Source organism: Apteryx rowi, unplaced genomic scaffold, assembly GCF_003343035.1.
Source record: "Apteryx rowi isolate R43461 unplaced genomic scaffold, aptRow1 scaffold_12, whole genome shotgun sequence".
NCBI lineage: Eukaryota > Metazoa > Chordata > Aves > Apterygiformes > Apterygidae > Apteryx > Apteryx rowi.
Genome location: NW_020447419.1, coordinates 2263675 through 2287866, shown reverse-complemented (window position 1 = coordinate 2287866; position 24192 = coordinate 2263675). Strand labels below are relative to the sequence as shown.

The 24192-nt window shown below is 35.9% G+C and overlaps 1 protein-coding gene across 1 annotated transcript in view; it reads left to right on the top strand.

Moving 5' to 3' along the window:
- Window positions 1-6433: 6433 nt before the first annotated feature.
- The window catches only part of SPAG16 (sperm associated antigen 16), a 413089-nt gene continuing 395330 nt past the window's right edge, over window positions 6434-24192 (top strand). The window contains exons 1-4 of the mRNA XM_026087987.1: window positions 6434-6559; window positions 6962-7021; window positions 12594-12721; window positions 20514-20651. Of these exons, the coding sequence (XP_025943772.1) occupies window positions 6434-6559; window positions 6962-7021; window positions 12594-12721; window positions 20514-20651 (452 nt within the window). The remainder of the gene's footprint in view (window positions 6560-6961; window positions 7022-12593; window positions 12722-20513; window positions 20652-24192) is intronic.

Sequence of the window (24192 nt, the reverse complement as noted above, 5' to 3'; positions counted from 1 at the left end):
GAGTAAACAGCCTGTCTAATGAAAAGCTGAAGCTACTGCGGACACTGCTTCCATTTCTTTCTCATGAGAAATTAAGGGATACAGTAACAACACTGGTGATTGCTCTTTGGGGAGAAGATAATCATTTATAACTTGGAGGATTATGATGTTATAAAGCAGGGTGAATCTGGTGTTTGGAATTCAGTGTAGCAAAAACSAAATCTAATGTATTTATGGCAGGTGGTTCTCAACTAGGTGGAGAAAAACAAGTGGGCTTGTGATGTCTTTTGAAGGAAAAATATTGTACTATCTGGTCATTTATATAGTTGTGATGGGACAACACAATCTGGTTTATGAATTGTCAACYGAAGTCTCTACTGTTTCCAAAAAAAAGGCTTAAAGCTTTGGAAAATAATAACAATYGGTGACAATCTGATTTTTCTTTAAAACAAACAGAGAAAATCCACCAGCCCTTTAGCATATTTGCAGATCTCCACATATAAACTGGTTAACTTCTCATTTCATGTTTTCCATAGATGCTAAGATTAGAAAGTACCATTGCAATGACTATATCTGACCTTTCTGAAAATGCAGGGCATAGGACATCCATGAATTAACTGGAGTCTGAATGCAGAAAATAACTTTTATGTAGAACTTATTGCTTAAAAAAAAAAACTTTAGGAATGCTTGGAAGTCAGTCTAATGGTTATTCTGTTAAAAACTTGCTCTTTGTTTTTAGTCTTAATCTATTTTGATTCAATTCTTTGTGTTTGAATGTTTGTACCTTTGCCTGGACTTTCTTCTCAAATTTGTTACCTGTGCACTTTGACCAAGCTGTTTAACCATTTCTTTGATRAACCTACAAGACAGATCCTTTTCTCCTTCATTTATTGTGTTCTCTAATCTTAACCTTCCTCAAAGCACTCTTCTGAACCCTCTCTAAGCTTTCTTCGGTTGTCTTGAATTGTGGATACCAGGCATTTTTTTAGTTTAGCAAGGTAGAGAAGCCCTGTGGAAAATCTGAAGGGAGATGTTAGGACTGCAGGGGCAGATGAAGCTCCCACAGAAACGGAGGAGGGAGAGGAGTGTCCTGCTTAGCATTTTATTTGTTCAGCTCTTTGTGAAGGCTAACAGCAAATCTCTTGCTGAGAGAAGAAAGCAGTATTAACTTATGATGCAAATTAGCTGTGCTTTCCTGTATGATGCAAGTACAGCCACATGTACTCTGATTTGAGGTGGAATCAGGAGATTCCCTAAGAGAATCAGGCCTGTGTTTGAAGCTGTCCCAACAGCATTACTACTACTTTTAATCCCACAGTTTTGGATGTACTGAGTCTTAGGAGCTGTGCTTTATGATGGCACTTTGCTTATTCTTTGTTGTTATTTGAGATGCACAGCTGGAGTTCAGGACTGCRCTTTTGGGTTGGATAGATATGAAAGAAAGGCCTCCTTGTTTTGGTCACATCCGCTGCTCTTGTAGAAAATAAATGCAAGGCAAAAAGAAAGGTATGTCAGTATTTGCCCTCAAACTCTTGAACCTTGCCAAATTCAAACCCTGATGTGTATAAAACTCATCCCAGGGGAGCAGCTGACAAGAATTTATGAAGTAGTACAGCAGTTCTCGCACTASTGCTGTTGTGACACTGTTGCACCAAAACACTGCTCTTTTATTACAATTTGGGACTTTGACAGTGCTGAAGTACTGTCGTTTCCACCTGCAGAGACAAATTCAAGAGAGACACAAGGCAACCCTGTGTGACCACCCCTGCAGAAAAAATGCTACACTGAGTTAACATCTAACATGCCCTCTTGCAGGACTGCATCTGGATTTTTCAGGGTAAGGATTGGATTGAATGACATATTTCAATTTCATCCATTTCTAACTTCTCCGATTTTCAGACTGTATTTAAATGTTGATTTTTTTTCTTTTTTTAAACCTTGCAAGTAATGCCACTCTCTCTYCTTTCAGACTGGCTATTAGCATATTTTTTTCATCCAGAGAATTTGGACATCTGTTTTCAGTTACTGCACCCTGACTCTGCRTTCCTGCTGTGTCCCATTAACGCAGTGGGAATTTGGGACTGGGATCCCTAGGCCTGTTTCCGAAGGCTTTGCAGGAGGCAACAAGGACTTTTTTCATCRACTCCTGCAATGTTGCCCTCAAACCCTGCAGAGCTGTACGATGTCATTGCCTCCGATGGACGGTAGGCGGCCTACTTCTTTCCCCAGCCCATGCCTGGGAAAATGCTGTCCCATGCTTTTAATTAAATTGAAATATACTGCAGGAATTTAATATAAGCAGTCAGCGTGTCGTTCCCCCCCGCCCCCGCGAGGACGGAGGCGGCCGCTGCTGCTGCGCGCGGGAGTTGCCATGGCGACGGGCGCGGCGCGAGGGCCTGGCTTCTCGCGAGAGTCCCTGCCCGCTCCTAGCAACGGCGCGAGGGCGGGTAAACAACGGCCATGGAGGAGGCGGCCGGCACCGAGGCGTCCTTCTGCCTGCAGAGTATCCTCTTCCTCCCTCCTCCTCCTCTTCCTCTTCCTCCTCCTCCCTGTGCGAGGCGCGGGGGCGGCGGTTGAGCTGGGCGCCGGGGGGCCCTCCCYGCTGAGGGGCGCAGGCCGGCCCCTCTCCTCGCCCCCCCCCCCTTGTCCCTGGCCTCGTCCTCCCCCGGGGGCTCTCGGCGGTCTGTGTGTGGGGGGGGTGGCGGGCGTTCGGGAGCCAGGCGTGCCAGCAGGAGGACCTCGGATGGCAAAGTTAACTTGCAGAGCCGGAGTTTAAAACGAGCAAACGCCCTTCCCCGGCCCTCCCCCCACCTTGCTGCTGCTTCTTGTGAGGTTTTGCCCCGGAGGCTGCCAGTCTGCAGGTGTTGTTTCTGTCCAGCAGCAGCGGGATCAGCTAGTGTCTTGCTTGTGGTGCGGTGGTCGTTTTCACTGCTGTGGTGTTAAGAATCTCTGAATGACCTTAATGAGAACCATGACAATTTTATCCTCCCCTGGTAGGAAGGGATGTTTAAACGAGCTAAAATTTGGAAATGAAAGTCTCTTCCTTTTTTTATTAATTGTTGATCAGTAAAATGAATATATCTAATAAGGAATGATAATACTTCATGGTTAGGATTTACAGTCTCAATGTGTTGCTCTAAAAGACAGTCATTTTGCTTCCGAGTGCCTGCAACACAGAGTAGCGGGCTAGATGGTCATGTTTTGAATTAGTACTGTGAATGGTCAAGTTCATAATACAATAATCTAGAAATAATTTTACTTGCTGTGGCTTTTAGAGGAAAAAATCAGTTTGAATTCTTTTCAGAATTGAGTTAAAGCAAATTATATGCGGGTTTTTAAACATGTAATTTGTGGTAGGGTCCGAAGCCCCAATTTTTGGTGTTGTCACTAAGTCTGACTGTTTTTTGATAGCTACCTTTAGCTTTGAGCTGCCAAATCAAGAAAATCTTGCCAGCTTTGTTGTAGAGGCTAAATAATTGGAGTGAATTAAGTGTGAGTTGGAGCCTACCCCGACTGAGTTTTCCTGTCTTACTAGAAGTAGAATGTAACCAATGAAAAGGTAATATAAAAAGTTGAAGGTTGGCCTTCAGTGCAAGCTTGTGCCGCAGTTCCTGCTGCCCTGAAACTGCACAGCTGTTTTCAGGCTATGCAGTCTGCTGAAAGCACCACATCAGCACATGCATTAAAAAAAACAAAGAAACAGCATTTGCTGAGGGAATGTAATAGTTTTAAAACATAATTCCTCTGTATTGTGCATCTGGATATGATTGAAAAAAACAAAAGGAGGTTTCTTAACTTAAAGATTTAGTCTACATGCATAGTGTTTGCAGTGACACATTAGTCTTGACCATAATGGATCACAAGGATGATTAGGTCAGTAGAAACTTCAGGAAAAAAACAGCGCCTGAAAGCACCTTACTCATCAAGGGTACATTGCAGGTAGATGTGACTTTTCTGTCTGCATTGAAAGATTTGATAAATGTGGTAAAGAATCGTAAAGATGGAGGGGAAAAAAAAAAAAGATTTGTAGTCCATGCAAAAGATAGCTTTGGGGGAGRAAAAAAAAAGTCTCTGATCAAATCAGTAAACTTGGAGTGAAAAATTGCTGGGTACAGAGTTTTATTTAAATACCTTTATTTAAATTAATTTTAAGTTGTTAAATACTGTACTATATGGTAATTAAGAGATCTAGGGATTCCAGAGAAGTATACAGCTATTTAGTTCAATACCTGCGATTACTACAAATATAGAGAGATTGTCCCCTACTTCACAAACATTGCACCCAAGTGTTCACACTATGCAAATAAGACCATGCTTTTTAAAGTCACATTCTTTAAAGTGAGACTGCATAGTCAGCTAAAGTGCTAGGGTGTCTTAATCTAAATACAAAAGGGGGTTTTACAACACTAGCCTAACCGGTTAATATTATTGTTACTGTATCTTTTTTTATCTTTACTTCCCTGCTACTCTTGTCCCTCTTGCTTTTTAGAATAATAAAGAAAACCTGTTCTTTGCCTCTGCTTTGCTCTTGCTTTTTCTTATGTCACTCTTAGTTCAGGTGAACTCTTCCCCCTCCCAGCTGAAGGAACAAAGTCCAGGAATTAGTTTTTCATTAGGACATGAGAGACCCTGATGTGAGGACCCCGACATTCCTGTTGTACTGGGGAGCAGGCAGACAATCAAAAGCTAGCCTGATGCCAAAGTCCCTGGTCCTTATCATCAGTTTGGTGGGGTCAGCTCTTGAAAGTCATGTCTAAACACAAATTACTTTCATATCTGTTCTCTTTGCTCACCTTGATGGACCTACATGTGGTCATGGAGTACTATGCTGGGAAGGTGTATGTTCACTGAACTGCACACTTTCTCTGCCCTGCTGTTAAAGTTGGAAAAGTTAATTGAGTTTTATTCTGATGCAGTAGAGAACAGAGCTAATGGTTTTTTGATTTTCCTTTTTTCCTTATGGAAAAAAACCCAAGTATTTGGATATAAATTTCAGCATAGTTTAGACTTTAGAATTAAATATTCCAGAGTCAGTCAAGTTAGAAAGTGAAGCTTTTACAGAGAGAAGTTTGAGATGCAAAGAGGTTGTGACTTGAATTCAAGTTGTTCTGTGTTTGTGGTCTGTGATGCAGTAATTAGGCATGTAAATTTTTTGGCATGTGTATTACAGGCATTTGCTTTCATATATTAAGCCTAGATTGGAGATTCCCAAGAAGCATTTGTGCAAGTCTCCAATTTATGTATATATAATTTTATTGCTGAGGATGTGGTGTAGTAATGCTGTTGGAGGCACACAGATGTGCTTTGACCTGATTACTGAGAATCATGCCTCTATTCACTCAGTGACTTCCCTTTTTGTTTTTTTGTTTATAAGAGAGAATGACATCTCTCCAACTTTTATCTCAAACCTGACATCTCTGAAAACCAAGCTGTGGTTGTCCTCTTAGGATATGATCTTCAACTGTTAGCCTTCAAGGAGCTACAATTCAACGGATAGTTTTGTTGATGCTGTGTTGTTTTGATCTTGAATGCAGATGATACTTTTATTTATGTGTATAGTACTGTGAGAACTGTAGCAAAAAAAACCTATTTGTGGAAGAAGCATCCAGATGTGGGAAGCTTGATGTGAAGCTGGAAAATCGTTCATCTGTTTTTCTGCTTTGTTTCATTTCCTGTTATATAAAGAAGTTACCATTTAAAATTGATACTTGTGAAGTAATGAATTGCAGCTTTTCTTCAGAAATTGATTTCCGGTTTATGTCATGGGTTGTCTGTAGGCTAGCTAGTTTCCTAGGGGAAGAGTCAACAGTCCACCTTACTAAAAACGCTTATTGTACTTTAAAGGGCTGTGAGATTATTGGATGAGAATTATTTATTTTGGTTTCATTTTAGTTTGTTATTTTTAATTAAAAGTTGGACTGTAAAGTTTTTGGAGGAACTGTATATAATTGCCAATGATTTTTTTTTTGTTTTGGAAGTTTATTGTAGATGTTTTATTATTTTAGGGCATTAGTATCAGCTTCAGTAAATGATCTAGTATTCAGCCTATGAAGTGTTTTTTCTCAGATATTCGTATTTGAATTCATATGTGCATTTAGTCCAAAATCTTTCTCTTTGAAAGCACAGAGCTGCTTATACATAGAGGCATAAGGACTGTGGAAGTCCCAGTGCAATTAAAACTCCTTGGAAAACTGAAGTAAGTGTGAGCAGAATTTAGCCCACTGCTTAATTCAGAACAGTGCTCGACTTCTACCTTTGGCTGTTTAATTATGCATGTTTTTAATGGTGTTTAAACCTGCCATGAAAAGTTTGAATCTAAATTCTGTCTTTAGGTGCACAGACCTAGCTTTCATTGGAGCAGTCCATGTTCATTTAAAGGCTGAAGGAAGTCTTTAAAATGTGAAGTCTGGCTTCATAAAGCATAAGGGAGAAAGTGATTGTTACTGATTTATGAATGGCTGTTTTAAAATATATTTTTCTAAGTTGCAAAACATCCCATGCATCAGCTCTTTCAGACTTAACAAAATCTGCAGAAGTTACTATAACAGATGACTCTGAAGATGATTATCAGCATGAAGAGGTAATTTACTCAAGTGATAATCTTAAGTGATGTCTGTGTTACAATATTCATGCTTCATTCTTCTGTTTTAGTCAATCAGTCACAAAAACATCCTAGCAGGAATGACCTAAATTTCTTTAAGTATAATAATGCTGGAAATATCTTTATTCTTTAAGAAAAGATTTAGTGTCAGTTGATTTTTTTTTTCTTATTTTTATTTGAAGATTAAATACTCTTTAAAAGATAGTTATTTTCGTTGAGATGTTTCAGAATATTTCAGTAACTTAAAATTTGTTTAAATATGGTGAAATATTATTTTAATGAGATTGTTCTCAGCAGTTGTATTAGGAGTTGAAACAATTATATTCTGAAAGAAAGAATTTGTAAAATATACGATGACCTGTACTTTATCTTTTCCTTTAGGTTCCAGCAGATGATGAATTTAGTATTCAGGAAAAATTAGATATTGAAAATAAAGAATGGGTTGTTACACTTTGTTAAATTAGAGTACTAGTCAACTTATCAATCACTTCACACTTAGCAATAATTTTTGATGCTTCTAATATTTACAGTTTGATTTCTAAACAGTCATCTAATAGTTCAGAGTTGCACAATGGGATTGTTATACTGCATTTTCCAAAAGATGATTATTTATTTCAGCTTATTGCATTCTGAATGGAAAAGTGCTTCTCCCTGCTATGTTTCTTATGTCATCACACTCATACTCATCAGTAAGCCATTTTTGTAGTCTATCTTTGTTTTGCTGAAGCAAATGATTAATAGTAAAAAGTTATGTGAATGATTCTTAACATCAAAATGGGGGGGAAATATGCATTTTCTTCTGCACCAACGCATATCAACAGATCAGTATTTTACATTATTTAAAACTTTGAAAACTAACAATATTAAAGTCTTTATGTTTTAAAACTGAATATGCATGAAAACTAATGGCAAGCTTTTAATAAGTTCTTAAAACTGAATATGCTTAATGTTAACCAAGTAATGGAAATAGTTAATATTGAATATTTAACAGGGATAACTGAAGTTATGTCTGCAAATTGGTATTTGAATAAGTGAAACAAAGGGGAAAATTATTGCTATTAATCTTTTGACAGTAGTATAGTTAGCTAATCTTTTAAGCTCTTTGTAATTTTTGATTTGTTGAACTTTGATGTGAAACAGTATGCTAGTATCTATCCTGTTTTATCAAAATGAAGAAAGTGCTACCTTTATTAAAACAAAAGCAAGATGTGTGATTAAACTCAAACTYGCTTTGATTTTGTGGTGATGCTGATAGATATTTGTCTTTTTGATTCTTGACTCATTATTTGGAGGCTTCCATTTTTTCCATGATCTCAAAATTTAAATCATATTTTCAGCATTTAGACAGAAAGACATGAGAAAAATGTTTTAATACACTTGATAGTTGATTGACAGCTTTCATAACTATTTACTGTATGTTTTGTAAGGCTCAATGACTAGATTATTTGATGCTAAATCACTGAAAGTGCTGCAGCAAATACTTTTGGTGACTCAGGTAGAAGTACTGTTTCTGTGAATCAATACCCCAATGCTGAGCAAAAGCATGGTAGAAGGTCTGTCTTCTGTGTGTTAAATAACTGGTACGTGTTTTTTCAATACTAACCTCTAAGCTTGGCTAAATTCTTAAATTAGGTAATAACTATATTCTGGAATAGCTACCCAAAAAGTTTCAAGTGATCATTGTGTATATTTGCTGATCACAGTAATTTGTTTACCTAATTCTATACTGAAGATTGCATTTCAATACTAGATGCGAATCTTTTAAGAAATGAAATTATGTAAGGAAGGAAACTCAGATGCAGAGATCAAGCAAGCATCCAGAAATATTGTTATCAATTTGCCAAATGCAGATACTCAGTTTAGAAACGGTGGCTGTTCTTAGTAACCATAGTTTCTTTTACTCTCTCTAAAAAGGTCAAATATAACCACAAATCTAATAAAAATTCTTATTTTTAAACTTGCCTTCCAAGGTAATTAGCACTAATTACTAAACCAAGAAGAGCAAGCATAAATGAATGAGGGTGCTATTCACCATTCTGTGGAAAAATAAAATGAGTGTATAGGAATTAAAGCTACATTCCTACAGGAAATATTGGGGCATATTTTCTTTCCTTCTGGATCTCTGCCTGGGTGCTGTGGAACTAGTGGCCTTTACGGATTTTGGTAAGGCTCCCTTATGTGAAGATTCCCGGTTCCAGTGCAGGTTTTTGTTTGAATCCCAACAGGGAAATGGGGATGGTGGAGCTGTGATCTCTAAACATCCTTTCTCCCAAGTCTGGAGGTGAAATGGCAGCTGATACAGCTGTGCTGGTGAAGACCACCTTTGCATGGCAGGGATTCATTGCCTACTTTTCTGTTCCTGTTATCATTTGTCCTGTTCGGTCACAGCTCATGATTTTTTTTCCCAATTATCACTGCTCTGAGACATAAAGTAATATACATTATTTTTAAACACAACCAACAAGATATTTTCCAGATTAAGAAAAATCTTGATCTGATGGGAGCCCAAGGAAAAGGATATGCATATTGTTCTTTGACATTAGTATAATGTACTAAGTTCTTCCCTTCTCCACCAAAACTGCTGCAGTACCTTTGTCATTGCTGTTCAAAATGTGTAAAAAAATACAAATTTTCTTAAGATAACACATTTAACAATTTTATTTCAGTCAATCTCAATAGTAGATAGTTAAGATATTATCCATGTGCTTCAAAGCCTCATACTAACTGTGCTACTGATATATATTCTAGTCACATATGTGGGCAGAATGTAAGCAAACCATTTGCAAGTTAACATGTAACCAATTATAAGGTAAGATCTGCAATGTCTTGTGGGACAGTGGGGGAAAAAATTAGTGTAAAGATTGGAATGCTGCTCGTGGGAAATTAATGGATTCTATCATAAGACTTTAAAGAGTTGCCCAAGCATTTCTTCCCAGATGTTGCAAGCAGTTCTTTTGTACTTTTACAATATTAATTGTATACTTGCTAAATGAATACTTTGCTTTCCAGTAAAGAGATATTTTCATGATATTGGATAGGTGTACTGTAGCCTTTGTCCAGAAACTTTGATCTTTTAAATTAGTGTCTTCACATGAATTTTGGCTGAAAACCTGGCATTTTCAGCAGTAATGCTGTTTTCTTCTCCACCTACTCATATTGCATTTAATTTCTTTTATAGTAGATGAAGCAAGCAAAATAATGGTGAGGACTTTTAGGGGGGTATTTTTAGGGAATTTTCATAGAAGAATTCTGAGGAGTATTTTGGATGATAGGTTAGCTCTTTTCATTTATATTCACAATTTCTAGAAAAACATAAAAGAAACAGACAGTTACTTTATTCAGTAGATAAAGCGATTACATTTCCTTCCAGGACCTTTATTTTCTTAATATCCCAAATGACAATCTGAAGTTGAATTACCCTTCATTAGCCTTTATATTTTGTTATGTGGATTTGACTTTGATCATGTGAAAAACCTTTGAATCCACTTATTTTTTGCATTCTTGCTTTTTTGGTTCATTTTTAGGGACTGCTCAGTTTTGTTTCCCAGAGAAGTTAATATTTTGTTTGACCTTAATCTTTCTTCATTAGACAAAAAATTCTTGGAAATATTGTGGAAGTGCTTAAGCTTAAAGTCTTGGTGATTGATTTATTTTATTGAGCATATTTGCAGTCATTACTCTCAATCTTATGATAATTTTAATTCCAAAAAATATTTAACAAAGACATATTTAACAAATATTTAACAAAACAAATATTAAATTTATTTACTTTGACTAAATGGTAAGAATGCTTTAAGATATTTTTGTCTGTATAGCTACTATAGGGTGTCTGATTGCATCACATTTATGAAGAGATTATATTTTCATAATTTCTAAATAGGTAAATGCATGAAAAATTACTGTTACACCATTAATATAGATAGTTATCTAAGATTAAGTTAGTGGTTGGCCTAATATCTTTCAAGAAGTCTGCAACAGAGCTAGGAATTTAATTCAGGTTTCCTGAGGCCCTGTTCYGCTAATGTGCCCATTAGATTGCACTCATTTTTCCCCCTATACTATTTCCAGCTCAAGCTTCAGTTCCTGAAATGATTATCAGTGCTAGTATCTAGCTAATAAATTCTCTTCTGCATGAATCAAATGAATTCTTATCATATTTCCGTTTTTTTAAGAAAATCAAGCTGTGTCATTTCTTCCAAAGGCTGGCTTTATGGATGTTGTTGGGAAACTACAGCAACAATATTAGACATTTGCCTCACTTAGAATAAAGGAAGAAAAGAGGCACAGAAAGAATGAAGTTGTATGTCTGCAAATGTACTCTGTATGGTTCTTGTATTACCACAATTAGAAAATAGACCTGCTTAAGGTACAGTATCTCTAGTAATGAAAATATGCTAAATATTACATTGCACTTGGCATATTGTATTATTCATAATAGTGTTACATGGCCTTGATCCCTCATGTACAATTCATTCAGTTTATATTAAATAGGTTGTTTGGATTAAACATAATGTTTCATGTGCTATACAAAATGGCTATGAGGTTTTCCAGTACAGGGAATGCTGCATGTTTTATTTTATCAAGAGAAATGCCTTCATATCCAGGTAATTTATGCAGTCATGTTGGTAGGGCTCCAAGTAAGGATGTGAATAAGCCACAAATGGATGGAGTTATCAAAAATCCCTGGCCCACAGATTCTTTAAGTGGATTGTACAAATAACTTGCAGTTACTGCATTTAGCATGTCTTGCTGAATCTCTGACTGGATTTTTTTTTCCAGTTTTCTTAATATTAAAATCAGGACAAGAAAGTAGGGATGCATAGAAATGCTTTCTGCTTCTCTTTGCTCTGTTGGAGTGTTGTGTGTGTTTTTTTTTTTTTTAAACCAATATGTAGCACACATCATAATATCTGAGTTTCTTCCAGTAGTGCACTAAGTGATTTGATYGTTGTTAAGCACATGTGCAGTGGAGTACCTTGTCTTAGATAGTACCCTGCATAGTGGAGCAAGTGCATYGTAGCATTGTGCCGTATGTGGAGTTTCCTAAATGCTGAAAATTTCAGTTAGGTATATCATGCTGCTGTAATCCATTTGAATTCTGAATGATTTAGGGCCATCTCTTTGGGTGCCAGGTTGGGGTGGAATCTCTCATCTGGTTGTCTTTAAATACCTTTGAGAGGTAGGTCTCAGAATGGGTCATATATTTGTTTCATACCTTCCTGCATCTCTGGAAGCCTCTGTGAGCTTAATATCAAGCTATACACTGAACAGGACTGGGAAAGGAAAGTTACATGGCAACAGCAAGCTCTGAAAGGGATTTTTCTCTAGTAACATTGCTGTGTTTTGTTTTGATTCTGATTTTGGCAACTGTCCTTGACCCATGAGCTGATCTTATCTGAATAGCTGTCTATCTTGATGGCACTGAATATGAGGCCTTGGTGCACCATCTGCATTCTGCTGGCGCTTGTAGCAATGTTGTCTGACAGCTTCATGCTGTGGCTGCATATGAATGTTAAGAAAAGGGAGAAATGATCTTTGTGGGATTTCCTAAACTAGAGATCTAATGATGGAGCTGCAGTTCTTTCACTCTGTCCTTATAAATAGACTATAAGCCATTTTAGCCTTGCCTTGGACTGCTGCATCTTTCATTAACTGAAGTAGCATTTTCTTAACAGTTTTGAAGGTTCCTGAAATGTGCAGGAGTATGGGAACTAACATTTTCTCTCTGCTCCATGTCGGATGATCATCAGTTTAAATAGTTTCAAGTATATATCAGATTATGTCAGATCCAGAATACTTGCTTAAATTGGGTGATCTTTGAGTAATTTCTCTAAGTTTTCAGACTTTGACATTAGGATGTACTGGATCAGTGGCTGCAGTTCTGATTAATAAGGACAAGGGAAACATTCAGCTAGGCTCCAATAGATCTATGATTTTAGATTTCAGAAATAGAAGGTATGGTAGCTACATCTCTCTGGTAGGTTTAATAACAAATATCGAATTTTAATTTCAGGCATTGCAATCAGCTCTGTCATCTGAGAAATCAGTGTCTGAAGTACCTGAAACAGTGGATGACTTCCTTTGCAATTTCCTGGTCAGACTGGGAATGTCCAGAACCCTTGACTGCTTCCAGACTGAATGGTAAAATATTTTAAGTTGACCATCTTTGAGAATTGGGTAGTAGATTCTCAGGATTCAAATATATAAAGATATATTTCCACAAGACCCTTTGAGTACAACTCTTCTTAAATACATAGTATTTTACCAAACAGATAAATGCATGTTAAGAATGAGGATGTAAACTATTGTTTTAAGGCCAGATTTTTCCAAAAATCCAAGGAGCTCCTGTATAGATAGTCTTATGAAGGATCATATATAATTTCACCTTACTCTAGACATTTAAAAGCCTGAACTGGTCACCTCAGACTTCCTTTATTATCAGTAGAGAGAAATACTAATTTTTAGGATGCAACTCATCTGAATTACTTTAGCTATCTCCTTTAAGATGAAATTAATTTTTGTCATGTATCTTCTGTTCTCCCCTGACTACCAAAGATGACTAGAGATGAGAGGCAATGCAGAAGTCATCATTTGATCAGATCAGTTCAATCCAAAATGACCAATGTTTCATTTCAGCAGTACTGAGAAAACATACTTGTAATTTTCTTGCTTTCCAAAATCTGGATGATTGCTTAAAAGCTGAATGTTCTGTGAACTATGGTATTTTCACTTTTCTTGTCTGCATGCTTTTGGACATGCATCATAGATGCTTCGAATTTTGAGGTAGAATAGTTGCAATTTTTGGTACTTGGTAATATTTGGTATGTCAGTCAAATACAGTAAATCAGTTTGAATTTTTCCTCTTCTTAAACTGTAATTCATATGGTAATCACAAGAGTAAACTCTTGTGCTGTCCCTGTTTTATTTTTCCCTGTTTTTATAGATTAAGGAGATTTTGTCAATGCTTTGCACAGGAGCTTAAAAATAATCTTCATCTATATACTCTACTTCTGCCACCACTCTCTTTGAATATGCACTCCTACAAGACTATATATACTTTTTAATAAAGATTAAGAATGAACTGCTAGGCATGCAAAGCTTGAGAACTAAATTATTACGGAGCAAAAGAATGATCCTTGTCATAAAGTTCTGCTGAAATATTTTTGGTTATAAACTTGCTTTGAATCTGCCAGTTGCTTTGGAAAGGTGCTAAGAGGTGGAAGCACCTTTCTGCTTGAATTATTTTGTAATTGGTCTTTAAACAGGAGCAGTTTGGGGTGGGCTTTGGGAGATTTATTAACAAATATTTTGGAATTGTGCAAATTTAAAGTTAGAAAATTTGAAAAGGTAGCAATATCTTTTTTTCTACAGAAACATGTTTGAACCTTGAAGTCTCTAATCTTTGTTAGAAGGATTCTCCAATCATTGCTGTCTACTGTAAGACTCTGGTCTTATTAGTGTAGAGTTTACCAGTTGGGCATTGCTTCTGGAAATGATAATGATCAGTTTTGACATAGTAACAATGTAACTAAAACAATTTCTTATAGAAAGAGTGCTATAGTTCTGTCTTTTTACAAAAAAAAGTTACATGTATAGCATAAAGTTTGGAGAAGGTTTTTATGGAAAAAGATACTAGATTGATATAAACTGCAACCTTTTCATGAAACTGCAGCTTTCTTTGAAGAAGTTACTGTTTGAATTTATATCAATGGTGAAATTCAAATTGCTTTTTAACAGAACAAGAACAGGTCTTATTAGGGACCATCTTGTAAATCCTTAGTTATACAAATATTTTTTCTTGTATAAATAATATTTTTAATTTCAGTAGCATTACACAAGCTCAGCATGTCAGGATCTAATCTTATTGTATTAAGAATTTTGTGTTAATACCTCATTTCAAAATGTTTCATGTTGGTTTGAAATAGATAATTTACAATATTAATGAGAGTGAGAGCAGATTAGTGTACTTAGGTTCCTCCTTACATATAGGGACGACTGTCTTGCTCTCATGCTGTGGTGATCAAGTACTAATGGAATTTAAAATGAGAAATTAACGTAGAGAAAATTTATCAAAAGGCCTGCTTTGATATAATTGTCTCAGATCTAAAGGTCACTTAAATTGGACCAAATTATCTGTGTTTATTTCAGAGTTTGAGAAAACAGATTCTATTAAAGTATTCTATCCAGCTGTATAAGAAGTCATGATTTGATCATGTTTTATTTTAAGCCAAGCCTACTCTTTTCCTGTTATAATGAACAATTTTATCATGCTTATTGTGACTTTTTTCAATTACATAGTTTCTTTTGCACATAGAATTAATTTTCTTCCACTTATACTTTAAGGAATTTAAAATCAACCTTTTTAGAATATCTATTCTACCATTAAATTTTCTATTCCTTTGATGTACAAGGGCTTTAGGGCTTTTGTTGCTTATTAAAGATATTGGTTTGACAGCTCTGGAGTATGAAGTGCAAGGGCTGATCAACTGTAAATTCAGGCATCTGCTGGTCCCCATAATCCCAAAGAGCTTACTGCTGCTGACAGCATGTTGCCAGTCGGATGAGCAGATGAATCATTTGCTGTTGACATGTATGCATGGAGTTATCACTGTGTTTAGCTGGTAAACTTACTTGACTGGTAATCTCTGGCTAAGCGTTCCTAGAGACCTGGCAATGTTTTTTCAATTTGAGTACAAGGAGATCTGCAGACTCTAGCTACAGAAACATGTTTTTAAAATCTTTTTCTATTTAATGTGTTTAAAATTATGAATGAGATACATGGCCATGCAAGGTATGTCAGATTTCTGTGTATAACTTGCACATGCAGCAAGACTGTTAAGTCATCTTGCATGTGTCTTCTCTGTGTGTATGGGTAGATCCATTACAAAAAATTCCTTTTGCAGAAATGAAGAAAATGTATAGAAGTTGTGAGCTTTCATATCACAACTTCATGAGGTGAGTGGAAACAATCTRCTTATTTCAGGTAGACCTTAAGCTTCCTATGCTATGGGTCCTCTTTTGTCTGGAAATCAAGTAGACATATTAATGCATGTTATGTCCTGAGTTCATAAATCCTGGGCGAAACTGGGTTTATTAGTTCCTGAACAGCATCACCCAAACACAGATTCAGTTTTTGGATTAGAACCAGTTCAGACCACAAGTGAAGGAAGCTCAAGTTTGCTTGCAGAAAGCCAGGTGGGCATGCTTACTGTGTTGCTCCTAGTGCTAGGCATCATCCGAAGTGGATATCTACATGGATAAGGGAGAGGGGAGATAAAAGGAGGAAAAGATGGTGGTGGTTTTTGAGAAGTGATTCAAAAGATTCAATTCTGGTTCTTAACTTATGCTTGTTATGATCTAAACATGTCTATATATTATCATCAGCATGAGTTTACAGAGCACTTGAAACTGCGATAACTGAATGCACTCTGTATAATTCAGATCAGGAGCAAACAAAATGTTTTCTGATATTGTGAGTAATGACTAGTTATCATATATTATAAGTTTTCACTTAAATGTAAATCTATGCTTCTGTGATTATTTAATGGGAAGTATGTAAGTATGCCACAGAAGACTGAAATTTGGATCCTTTTTGTCTTAATCTAATTCTGCAGAAATCACTTGCCTACAGAGCAAGCTCAGCATAATAATACAAGCTTTCTACTTGTATGCCATAGTAATAGATTGGAGGAATATGCTGCAGTAAAAAGGCAGTTTATTTTCTGTGCTCATTTCTTAGCCTTCTGTTGAGACTAAGAGGTTATCAGTTGAAATGATAATTTTCAGTAAGAAGTTCTTGTAAAAGCTAAAACTTGAAATTTTAATCCCTGAATGTGTCTCAGTGAGTTATCCCTAGATAAAGGATTATCCTGAGCTACATGTCACTTAGTTAATTGGAGGGCCACTCTGCAACTGACTCCTTTAGAACTCTTAGACTTGAAATCAGTGTAGTGTATATAGTATAATTCAGTTTGCACTGGGCTTTGATCATAAAATTGTAGTTGTCCATCTGTTTATGAAGTTTCTAGATTCTTGGATAATTGTAAATGTTGATTCAAGAATTGTAACAGTTGTTCTGAAAAGCTTTTAGAAAATGCCTGTGTGTGCATGGATCTAACTAATTTAATTTGCATCACAGTTCCCTTCTATACCAGAAAAGAGAGAACAATAACTTTCTGGCAATTGGCTAGGTGCGTAGGAGCTCTAAGATTTACAGGACTAGTTTGAATTATCGGGAGATCACAATGAATTTTTGTTGTGTGGTTTTCTTCTCCATTTCTACTATGTGCATAAAAACCTCATTTTTAGTTGTATTCTTAGACTAGAGCATGATGGATTTATCAGGATCAGTTGTATTTCATTAAAATTGTCTTTCAAGATTCTTAGCTCTGCTGGAGGCTAACTTCATCAATTACCCATGTCTGATGTGTCTTCGTACAGAAAGTTGATGGCTTTCATGAAAAGGAATTAGGGCATTCAGTGGAGAAACTTTTCTGGTAAAAAAGAAATATATAGATTGAAGGTGTTGCTAGTATGAGTTAGGTTTTATTCCATGATAATTCTAGGTTCCTGGTAGGTGTAACCAGCATACTTACCAACACCTTAGCTATGTGGAAAAATAAAGAGTATGTCAGACTAGATTGTAGTCCTTACCCTAAGTCACGTGGGTACAAAAAAAGCAAGAATTTTCTTGCGTGTTTGGTTGGATTGCTGCCTCACGTAGTGGCTGCAGGGCAAGGGCAGAGGCAAAGTTACCAGAGGAGACATCTTTGTTATACTAATGAGTCTGTACAAGCCAGCAGATATATCTGGGCATGAAAGGGAAAGATGATGCAGTCTGTAGAAGGGATGGCTTGYGAGCAGTTTTTGCAATTGGAGAAGTATCTGCTTGTCATACTAGTAAATTTGAATTATTGGGGTCATTAGTAAATAGTATCCCCCATGTCCCCCTGGAGTCAATAAAAGCATACTTAAGATGGACCCAAAAGACCAGCTGTAGATTCTCCTTACCAGCAGCTTCAATTAGCTATACCTCGTGGCTGATACTGTTCTGAACTAACTAGTCTTGACACAGGACAGTGTAGTGCAGGAATGGCTTTGAGCAGAACTAGTAAGTGTTGATTGAATGGCTCCCTGATGCTGCAGGACTCACTGAACCTAAAGACAGCTCAGGGAATGCTGTTTTACTGTGCGTGGACATGCCTTACTTGCCTTAAGAATGCTTGTCCCAGGGGAAGTCAGTGCAACTGATACTCCTGTGCCACTTATGTGCATTTGAAGTTTCCTCCCTTTTAAGATACTTATAGAGAATGTAGAATGGTGTAATAGGTGACATAGATGAGACTGGCTGTGGTGGAATAATTAGTTATTTCTCTCCCTGTTTCAGACAGTGGGAATTTTGTGCATGAGTTATTTTCACCTAGCCAATAACCCTGAATGTGTCAGCCTTAATGATCTCAATTTGAATAACAACAGAGTTATTTTGAATTTTACCTTGTCAACTGGAGAAAAAGTTAAAGTAAATTGGAAACATATGAAGAAGAGACACTAGTGCACAGAAATTCTTTCACTGTCATCAAGTGGAAAAGAAAAAAAGCAAGGTCCATGTTAAACTTTGTCTTCTCTTCAGTACTGTCAATCCCACTGCTTCCTCCTCAGGGTAGAATGTTTCAACTGCTGAATTAAAACAAAAAGGATAATTTCTTGCGCAATATATAAAAATGCAGAGCTTGAGGATATAACACTATGTGTAAGAATGATCCCTGATATTTAAAATAAGCTGCTTGGAGCACTTTTTAAAAATTCTTCCTATTTTTTCCTGATACAAACACTTTCCCTCCTGCCTAATATTTTATCATCAAATGACAAAACAGTATTTGACTGATCATTTCCAATGTGAAAAGTGCCCTTACTTTCAACAGGAATTCTACTAACTTGGTCAATGTTTATAAAATAAATGACTAATCTCCTTTCTTGGTACTAAAAGCCTATTACTACTTTAATTTCCTATAGGAAAAGGATGTGATGATAGAATTGGTTTTGCTTTGGATGCATTAAGTTTAGTCTTTCAAAATCCCATCATCTTCTGGTGGCAAATGTGAGTGACTGATTTGTAGGGATGAACACTCCTAAAGTGTCCACAGCATTCTGATAAGCAGCTGACCATAGAAAGTCATTTGGATGTAAATGTTTCTAACATTCCCCTTAATTTTTTTGGAAGATATCAAATAAGAGTGAAGAGACTTATTTTCTTCTAACTCCTGAAATATCTAGTCTCTCTCTATATTTTATGTCCTTAGTAGCTTATTCTACGAAGCGTCTTGTTTCTGCAACATATTTTATTGATCTAGAAATGCTGTGCTTACTTTCAAGCCTGCTGCTTGTGTCCAAGTGCAGGAGATAGCATTTGGTATAATTACTACCTCTAATTACTGCTGTTCTTGTACTTAGAGGAGAGGGAAAAAAAAAAGCACAGATTCAATATGTTTTCCTCTGACAAGGCAAATAATGTTCATATTATTCCTTCTAGTAAGTTCCTAACCAGAACATCTTCCAGCAGCCCTCAGTATCAGCAGGGAAGACTGTGGGCCTAATCTTTCTGGTATGAATTATTTACTGCTCCTCTGAACTTGTGCTACATGGTGCACCACCTCTCTGTCTTCAGGGGATCTGTAAAGTTTGTACCAGCTGAGGATCCTGCCCTTCTCTCTTTCAGGACAGGCAAATGAAGAAATACATGTTTTGTACATACGTGTACTGGATTCTGAAATCTCCTCAGCAATGTCTGCTTGCACAGAAGCTTCTTAAGTCCATATGTGTAGGCTGGAATCTTGGTGTGTTTTTAAATATTTTGTCAAATCCTGATATCTTATATTCTTGAACAAGCAGGATTCTGCAGAAGCATTTATTTTGTGTGGTGATAGTCCCTTTTGTCTGATCTAAGTTACCTTCTTTGAATCCTTTCTGATGGTGCCTTTCTCYTCTCTTATGTATAGAGGATACTTTGGTGCTTTAGCTGCTCCTTATTTAAATGCCTTTAAGTTAAGAGGCCTAAAATGAATTGTGTCAATGCTTGTGTCTTTCATTGCCTGTTAGAGTATTTGTTGACATCCTCTCAAGAGATGAATGGTCTTAAAAGGTGTGAGACTGAATAGACTTTATTGCCAGGGGTTATTAAGATTCCTGGATTGCTATACAGAATTACATGGCTGCACCAGATTCACTTTTACTTCTCAAAGTGCAAGTTGATCTGTATGAGTATTTAATAAAAGCAGCCTTCAGGACAGAATCTAGTATTTGCAGGGATTGGTAAAATAGTTTGGAAAATATTGGTAAACATAATTAAATGAGGAGAGGGCAACATCAGTAAACAGCTGTTTTGTAAATTACTATGATTGTAAAAAAAAAAATATTTCTGATTTGAAATGTATTTCCCTTTACAAAACTAATGAAGAATTTTCCTTAAGTGAGCTCTGAATTCCATGTTCAAGATAGCTCATAGGATCATTCATCCAGGTGATCCACAGCTTTGTCTTAACTCATCAAAAAAATCTTGCATATATTTGAATATATAAAAAGGATTGTGTGTATCAAGATTAACGTGTTTGAGAATTATTATATTGTGTTTTATTTAAGTTATTTGGAAAAAAGGAAGAAAAAGCATGATTGTTTAAATTGTAGTTTATGCGTGGCATGTCATTTGACTCTTAGGAACAGTAAGAATATACTTTAGAATGAAAAAGGATAAAATAGAGCACTGTAGTGGGAGGGTACTACAGCTAATTGTTAATGATCATAAAAAAGGGTAATTGCCTTGAGCTGGCAAATATCTTCGTGATTCTAATTAATGTAAATGTTAGCATGGGAGGGGAAACATCAGTGAAGTGCGAAATAGGGAACATGGCATAAAATATCTCTGTTTATTTTATGCTAGGTATGAGCTGATAGAGAGAGGTGTGTTCACAGCCCAAGATGCTGGATTGGTTCCAACTGTGTATACCCGCAATCAGCAGCTGGAGACTGAGAATATGCATTTGAAGAAGGATTTGGAAAACTATAAGCTTGCTGCTAAGTATGTTATTTGGTATTAATGAAATTTTCATATATGGTAGTAAATGGCTGGATAAAGTAAACACAAATACTTAAGGAAAATAATTAGTTCTTGTTCTGTATGCTGGCTATGCATACTTTTACTTCTGGGTGGATACTACTTTTAAAATTTAAGCTCAGTTTTCTCTAAGCTCTATTAGAAATCTAAGGCTGGATTTCTTTTCTTTATATTTACGGGGCTATAGAAGATAATTTTCAAGATCCAGCAATCACAACAAATTACTACAAAGAATCATGAGAATATAAAATAGAGGTGGAAAATAATTTATATTAAATTGTAGTTACCACAAAACATCAGCATGCATAGGAAAAAAATCACTAAATTTATTCTGCATTTCTTTAAAATGCAGATAACCTATTGCTTTTGGGCCCTAGTGTTCAATAGTATGTGAATGTAAATCAGCATTATTGACCGTAGCTGTGTGCATTGCAGTAGCTGATTTTACAAGAGTCGGTTTTACTACAGGGTGTGAGAGAGTTAAAATGTTTAGCCTATATAATGGAGAGATGCAGTAATGAACTACATAGAACATTATAGTCTTTTCTGAAGAATGGTACATCTGCACATGTATTCCTTCAGAATTAGCCCTGAGACCTAATAATGGGCTCACTTTGATTTTTGCCAGGGCATAGTTTTAAAATGTGGACCTGTTTTAAAAAAAAAAAGTTAACCCCAACTCTGATTTTCCTCAAGATTGCTCAAGCTACTAATTTTCATTTAGGTTTCATTTAGATTGTTCCTCTCTGTGGGAAAATGAATATTTACTCAGATCTTAAATAATCATAGTTGGTGTGCTGAATATCTCAGGTAATACTTATAATTGAATTATATTTCAATGAAAATTTAATTATAATTAAAATGTTAATTTCCATTTTAATTATTGTAATATTTATGCAAGTAGTGTTAATATCAATTCCAATATTGTACAATCTAAAAATATTGTTATACTGGGTATACTTTGAGATGGGCCATATATAAAGCATTCATTCATTTTCCTCTGGTGGTGTTTTGGACACTGGATGTCTCCCTCTGTCCCTCTCCCTGTATAGGAGATATAGGGGGATTCTATATGATACAAATTAGAAGTGGGWAAATTCTGTTTTTTGGCATTTACTGTTAGATACTGAACTTAGTCTGCATGTACCTTATTCAAACACTTTTGCAATGAGTTCTTTTCACGCTGATTTTCACTCTTTCTGCTGGTATTACAATGGAATATATGTGGTAGTGAAACTTGGACTGATAATGGTCATTACTTAATTTTTGAACATTAGATTTAAAATAGTTCTCAATTTTCACTGATATTAGTGGTTAAAGTTGTGCCCTTGTGATAGTAGTTTCACTAATTTTGTTATGAAAGTTCTATGAATTAGTACAGTTTCTGGAATAGTGAGTGAACTTGAGCAGTTCTGCTATCCATACCACGGAGTTAAACTGTTCCCTTCTGTCTTTTGGATAAACCCTGATTGTAATACCTTATGCTAAATCCGTTTATTGTACTGACTGTTAAGAGCGTTTTTCTTGTTCATACATCGAATAACTGGAGTAAGTACCCTTGCTATTGTAAAGCAAATATTTCAGCAGGAGCCAGAATTACCTCAAGGACAATTTGGGTTTTCAAGGATTGTGAGAATTCACTAGTTCACATTCGAAACAGAATGCCTAAGAGCGCTGAAGAAATGCTGATTTGACTGATTAGAAAATAATGATTTCTGATCAAAGAAAGACCCATATTTTGCTCTTTGGATCAGTCAGAAAGCTTTCATGGTGAGATATAGTGCTGTGAATTGTATTTGAAAACAGCTTTTAATTACATCTGGTATTTCTGAGCTTGCTACTCTTGACAACCATCTTGCTGAAAAGAGATGTTATTTGTGACTTGAGCAGGATGGGGGCCCCAGAGTAAATGACTGTAAACCAATTACCTCCTGCTTTAATGTTGTTTAACAATTGGCGGAAAAGATTCAGGGTCTAGAAGCTAAGTGTAATTGTATTTTGGGTATTTTAATACAGTATTTGCATGGCTGTACAACAACCAGGTAGGCAAATTGAGTAGATTGCAGACTGTTAGAGAAATTTCACTGTGTTTTTTCATTGTTTAAAGAGATTTGCAATCAGCTTCACTTCCTGTATACAGTGAGTATACATTTTTAATAAGTTGTTTAATGTCTGAAGGCGTCTTGAGGTATGACAATCACTAGAATGCATGCATTAAGGGAAATAATTATCAGCAGAACTATCACTAGCTTTGGAGTAAAAGGATTATTACTGTAAAGTTTAGATTGTATTACTAATTTTTATTTAAAATATTTTTAAAAACAAATTGCATTGTGATATAAATCAAGACTAACTAACATTGGCAGTGTAGCAGTGCTTAGATAAAATACCCCTATTTCCTTTATCTTGAAGGCCACGCATGAGCTCTGCCTGTTTAGGAAGGATGTATCTGCTGAAAGAAGTCTTTAAAAGTAGCATAGCTATTCTTTCCAGTACTGGAAAAAATTGAACATGCTACTTCTGAAAATTGCTAACTGTTACAGTAGACTAGTTAATTTTAAGTAGCATAGGTAGAGGATAAGATCCTTAGCTCATTAAATGAGCATAATTCGTTGTCTTCCATGATAATTTGTGTCATTTAAGGATTTAATATTCTGGTAATGTTATTTGCTTATCAGTTGAATAATGAATTATAATTTCATAGCCATATTGAACTCTGCCTATCTGATGATTTAAAATGCCTTGAATCCTGTATATTTTGGTCTTTTTCTATAGCTAGACACTTTGTGTTGCCTTTTTATTTAAATGTGTATGTAGACAACATCATGGTATATCAGGTTTAAGATCACAGGGGCTGGTAACTTTGATATTTTAAAGTTCTTTAAGCAGATAGGAATTTATTGGGTAGATGAAATGAAGTTGGATAGAACTTTAGGCTGAATATTTTAACTGAGTTCAAACATCAGTTAGGAAGCTTAAATATTTGCAGGTATCTTTCTGTCCTGATTTTTATGAGCATGCACACAAATATGCACCCAGTTTACAGCCACAGTAACAGTCAAAATATAAAACATTCTTGGAAATGGTATTCATTACTACAGTTACTGCTATCACCAGCCATATAATCCTCAGTTGACCTCCTACTTCAGTGCCAGAATCTAACCGTGCCTGCACATATTTACCCATTTGTACCAGGGAAAAAAAATATAGAAGTGCACAGTTTTGATATTATGCACCATTTTTAAATGCATCTCTTCCATTATGTGGTATGTTTGGCAAACTTGTTACTAAATGCTATATAAACTAGATAGATGGGGTAAAAGTGTGAAAGTGTATGGTTTCTAAGAATGTCTTTATTCTGATTAAAATGTTAGGGCTACAGCTTTCAGCATCTTGGGGAATTAGATCCCACTTAAATTCAATGGGAACAGGACAAGTAATTCTCACAGACCTTTGAAAATCCCTGCTTTGTTTTGTGTTTTAGCTATTTTTATTGAACTGCTTG